Genomic DNA, 5,701 nt, shown 5'->3' with positions numbered 1-5,701 from the left:
TGTCCAGCCTTGAGCTACTTTGCTGGACTTAGGTTTTGCTTAGGTGTGCCCAATTCTTCCCTTTGAAATAAGACAGTACTTGTTTTGGATTTTACAGAAGCCCACCCACAGTTGAGACTTTTAAAAGAGACTATAGACTTTAAAGTGTTTGGATTTTTTTAAGGACTATGGGGTTTTTAAGGTTATGCTGTCTAAGGTTGTGATATTAACATCATATCTTGGGGACAGAAATTGGAAAGTTATGGTTTAATAGTGATGTTTGTGTGTCAAGTTGACAAGGGGTCAATTGTGCTGGATAGCTTTAGTGTCAACTTGACACACCTGGGTTGAGGGAACCTCAATTGGGGAATTGCCTCTATTGGACTGGCCTGTGGCCATGTCTGAGGGGCATCTTCTTGGTGAGTGATGTGGGAGGGCCGGGCTCACCCCACTGTGGGTGGTGCCACCCCTGGGCAGGTGGGCCTATGTAGCATAAGAAAGCAGGCTGAGCAGGGGCCAGGGGAACAAGCCAGTAAGCAGCATTCCTCCATGGCCTGTGCTCCAGTTCCTGCCTCCAGGTTCCTGCCCTGAGTTCCTACCTTGGGCTCCCTGATGAACTGCGACCTAGGAAATGTAAGATGAATAAACCCTTTCCTCCCCAAGTTGGTAGTGGTCAGAGTATTTTGTCACGGCAATGAAGAAACAAACCAGAACAGTGCCCAATACAGGGCTGCCCTCAGGGCATGTAGACTTGGCACAGAACAGCAGTGAGTTGCCCTGTGAGAAAACCACTCTTCCACTTCTTCCTCTTGTGTTTAGGAGGGTGCCACCATTGGAGCCTATGCTGTCCTCAGCACTGCTAAATGCCTGCCAGCCTCTCTCTCTAAATAGAAATAGTAGGCCTCAGGCTACAGTGAGTACAGTTAACAGTCATTGTCTAGAATGTGACTTTCATAGTTACTTATTGCCTTAATACTAATGGCCCATTCACAAGTAGCAATAGAATATGTATTGTGTGAGGGTGTCTGTGTGCATGTGTGTTCATGTGGGTGTAGGTGCACACGTGTGAATATGCATGCATGCACAAGCCTTTGGAGGCCAGAGGACAACCCTTGCTTCTTATTACAGGGTCTCCCACTGGCCTGGAGCTTACAGATTAAAATAGGCTGTCTGCAGTGAGCCCTAGGGATCACCCCAGAACTGGGATTATAGTACATGCCATTCCTGGCTTTTGTACTTGGATCCTGGGGATTGAACTCTGGCCCTAATGCTTGTGCAGAAAGCACTTAACCAACCAAGCTATCTTCCCATCCCTAGAAATTGTATGCTTGAATGTATTTATGCAAGTTCAGTGTACACAAAACTCAGAAGTAATAGCAAGACAGTGGCCAGGCCTGACTGACCTCACAGAGGAGGAACACAGGTAGCTGAAATTGGAGACCCTCCACCTCAGCAGGTCTTTAGGAAGAAGACTCCCACTGAGGGAGCTCTTTTTCTGCTTTCTCTGTTCCAGGCATGGATCCTGAAAAACTAGAGCGAATCCAGCTCCCAGTCCCAGGTGCAGCTGAGAAGACCACCTACAACCATCTGCTTGCTGAGAGACTCATCAGGATTATGAACAATGCTGCCCAGCCAGGTGCCCATCTAGGGGTGTTTGAAGGACCAGGCCCCCAGCTAGGCACCATGAGCCCTGGGTTCTTAATCTGGCCTTTTTGACTACCACCCCCCCTCCCAGATACTAGCACCTGCCTTCTGCTGCAGCCAGACCGTCTCTGGAGCTCTCCTCACCCTTGGTGGCAGCCACCTTTCTCTTATACACCAGCCTTTGTCTTGTTGCTTTTGTCAGGCCTGGAGCCCTCCTCTCTAGAGACCCAAGGCCATATTGTGAGAGTGAACTAGGCTGAGTCCCCGTAAGGGGAGCAGGTGTGAAGGTTCAGGTGAAGTGCTCTGCTTTACACTCATATGCCCTGGGTCTACAATGGTTTGAGCCAGGAGAGGATTAGGATAACAGTAGAATGAAGCATCTAGCACGGCTTTTGCCTCCGGGGGACATCTGACAATGACTAGAAACATTTCTGAGCGGCAGACTAATAATGCTCCTGGAATCTAGTAGGTCAAGGACACTGCTAAACATCCCAGGATACATGAGGTCCCAGAGTGATCTGGCCCAGAATATCAGCAGTCACAGAGTGAGTTCTCTGCAGAGGCAAGAGAGAGGTCACTAGAATGTGTGGGATTGGGCCCAGCTACCTATGGTCTGGGGGAAGGGAAGCATGGTCAGAGCAGGTCGGTGTAGTGAGCCTGGATCAGGTCAACAGAGCTGGGCCATTGGTAGCTGGAGCAGAGGGTGGCTATGCTAAAGAGGGAGGAAGGGAGGGGCCTCAGGGTGTCCTCAGGCATTAAAGCAGTTTCTCAGAGGACAGATGCCAGCCAAGAGTCATAGCTGGTGGTCTGCAAAGTTCCAGAAGCTGTGGACTCCATATGGAAATGCAATCTTGTGGTCAGAGAAGAGGTTGGGACAAGAGCCAGCAGGCTGTCATGGATTGAGCCCTGAGATACTGCCCATGCCTAGAGGCGACAAAGAGGAATAGACAGCCCAGGAGCCTGAGCCAGGACAAAGGGGGCACAGGATGTGACTCATGACAAGGAAGTATTCAGTGGGCTCAGTTTTCACTGAGCAATCCTTTCAAGGGAGGCAGACCTTTACCCTGAGGATGGGGCCAGAGGTGAGCTTTAGGAAGGACAGTAGGAGCTACATGATGGGTCAGGTACTGAGACATCTGTGCCCTGACCAGAGAATAGGGTCAGCTCCTTGGTGAGAATTTGTCAAGGTAGTGGTAGCTAGGGCAGAAAATCGCATTCCGCTTCTCTTGAGACAAGGAGTACTTGAAGGGATGTGTGGCAGGAGAGCTTTCTAGCCAGCAGCTGGGGCTGCAGACAGAATAAGATTTCTCTGGATGAGCATCCAGACCTTGTAGTGGAGGGGGCAGGGAGGGCCAGACTGGGTGGGACTGGGCTGGCAGAAGTGAGCAGGGATCAGCCTGTGTCCCTGGGCTTTGATCATGCTCAGTAAGACCTGCTTTACATGCACATAGTTTTGCCATTTGTGAGCCCAGATTCTTCTCATCTGTTTCCACCTGGCCTACAGGGCATTAGCAAAGAGGTAGGTGTCCCGGGTGCGTCCCTAGGATGGCTCATCCTGGGCCCCAGTGTCTCAGAGGCATGGTCCAGAGACTCTCTGCTCCCTGATTCTCATTCTGTACCTCTACTTTCCTCAGAAATAAAGTGCAGAGACAGGAAAGTTTGCTTAAGAGTAGTTGGCCTTAGGTCTGGCAGTTACAGATACTTCTGGAAGAGTGCCTGATGTGGGTTTTGGCACCCAGTGCACCTGGAGTCACCACTGCCTGGCTGTGACAAAGCCACTTTGCTTTTCTAAGCCTCTGTCTTCAGAGCACCCATGGCAGTGGGTATCTGTAAAGATTCCTCCTAGGGGTAGTCATATAGCACCAGGCTTCAAGCCTGGGTCCCAACAAGTTAGCACTGCATGAAGTGTTAGTCACTACTTGGTCAGTTAACAGAAACCCAGCCCAGACTAGCTTAAACTATACAAGCAGAAACTGACAGACATGCTTGGTTTTTGTTGTTGTTGTTTGTCTTTTTGATGAAGGGTCTCCCTGCAGCCCAGGCTGGCCTGGAACTCACTATGTAGACCAGGTTGGCCTTGATCTCACAGAGATCCGCCTGCCTCTAGTGTTAGGATTAAAAGTGTGCGCCACCACACCTGGCTGAAACTGATATGCAAACTCAATAACTGGCTTGTAAAATCTGTTGAGGGTCTGGCTTCAGGCACAGCTGAATCTAGGGGTTCAAATAATGTTTCCAAGAATGTCTGTGCTGTTTTCTGGGTTGGCAGGGTATCTGCCCATGATTGGCAGCCATCTCTTCCCTTCTGGGGCTCTAGACTACTCTATGGGAGACATTCAGTCTGCTCAAGCCACATGGGAAGGAGAGCACAGAGCCATTTTTAGGACACCTGAAGAAGATTGACAGTACCTGCAAGGGCAGGGAGGCGGCTGGTTATCATACTTGTCCATTAAGGTCCCACCAGCATTTTTATCCTAGCCACAGCCCAGCACAAGGAGAGCAGGTGAATTTCTGGCACATTGTTGAATTGAGCACTGACTCTACTGAGCTCCTTTGCCATTTCCCACCCTATCTCTGTGAACAAGGAATGGATCACCCAGAGCACACCAACCCTGGGTGGTATGCTCACTCCAGAAGTGTGAAGAAGGTCCAGCTCTACCAAATCACATGACTCAGAGTGGGCCACAATTCTGTATCCACACCTAGAAGTGGGAAACATACGGAACATGCACAGCTACAGTATAGCTTCTTCTCTCTTACTTGCCATTTTGCCCTCCTTCACCCACCTGATAAGGATACTTCAGGATAGATGTGGGCTCCGAGGCTTGGTGGGAGTGTTGACTTGTTACTGACTGGGAATGGGGTTTGCATGTGGAGCTCCCTCTGGGACCCCTCTGAACATGAGGGGTCTTGAGTAGCCTATCAGCTGATAATTAACATAAAGTAGGAGAGCAAGAGTCTTGTGTTTGGCGAGGGGCTGCTGGGTTGACCCTGGTGTTCTCTGCAGATGGCAGGATCCGGTTGGCCACACTAGAGCTCAGCTGCCTGCTCCTGAAGCAGCAGGTGCTGACCAGCTCAGGCTGCATCATCAAGGATGTGCACTTAGCCTGTCTGGAGGTGAGACCATGCCCTCCTTTCTGCTCTCCCCCTAGCTGAGAAGGTTGGGTGGGAGGCTGCTGGCACTGCCTGTTCCACAGTGTCCCTAGCACAGCTAAGAGAAGCTGGCCCTGAGATGCCCAAGGCCCGGTGGTCCTGCTGCAGCTCCCAGGTCCAGAGGAGCATCACTCCTGCCAGGACCACTGAAGAGCACCTCATGCTTGATTTAAATAGCTTCTCTTGTAGGGATCTGCATCTGGATTTGTCCCAGGAGTTTTCAGATGTTCCTTTTGTGTTCCAAAGCTTTTATGCACGCATAAATGTGTACATATAAACATATTCACCTATAGTTTTTGTGATAAGCTGCACATTTACTATGTTTTCAATATCTTTTATCATTTCTTGCCCTTTCATATTCATCTTTTTTTGTTTGTTTGTTTGCTTTTTTTTTTTTAGAAAATGTAGGAAGTACAGAGTGAGAAGTAATGCTGGGCGTGGTGGCACACGCCTTTAATCCTAGCACTTGGGAGGCAGAGGCAGGTGGATATTTGTGAGTTCAAGGCCAGCCTGGTCTACATACTGAGTTCCAGGACAGCTGGGGCTACAGGGAGACCCTGTCTCAAAAGAAACAAAAACAAAAAAGAGTGAGAACAGGGGCTGGAGAGATGGCTCAGTGGTTAAGAGTACTGGCAGCTCTTACAGAGGACCTAGGATCAATTCCCAGCACCCACATGGTGGCTAATAACCGTTCATAACTCCAATCCCAGGCAATCCACTGCTGCCTTCTGACCTCCACAGGCATTGCACGACACAGGTGCACTTATGTACATGCAGGCAATAAGCTCATATACCTAAAATAAAAATAAAACATTTTTTAAAAAGGAAGTAACAACTGAGCTTGACCCTTGGTGTATCTGCACACACAAACACACACAGTGCTGAAAGGGTTTTTTGTTTTATTAAAGTGGAGAAATAATGGCCA

The 5,701-nt window shown here is 49.4% G+C and overlaps 1 protein-coding gene across 3 annotated transcripts in view; it reads left to right on the top strand.

Moving 5' to 3' along the window:
- Clec16a (C-type lectin domain containing 16A) overlaps nt 1-5,701 on the top strand; it is a gene marked incomplete in the record, with an annotated part of 241,639 nt that overhangs the window by 112,701 nt on the left and 123,237 nt on the right. For all 3 annotated transcript variants that reach the window (XM_017797361.2, XM_017797362.2, XM_008829928.3), the window contains 2 exon segments: nt 1,493-1,615; nt 4,631-4,740. In XM_017797361.2, the coding sequence (XP_017652850.1) occupies nt 1,493-1,615; nt 4,631-4,740 (233 nt within the window).

The sequence above is a fragment of the Nannospalax galili genome, unplaced genomic scaffold, assembly GCF_000622305.1.
Source record: "Nannospalax galili isolate Female #2095 unplaced genomic scaffold, S.galili_v1.0 scaffold32, whole genome shotgun sequence".
NCBI lineage: Eukaryota > Metazoa > Chordata > Mammalia > Rodentia > Spalacidae > Nannospalax > Nannospalax galili.
This window is presented reverse-complemented; position numbering and strand designations above follow the sequence as displayed.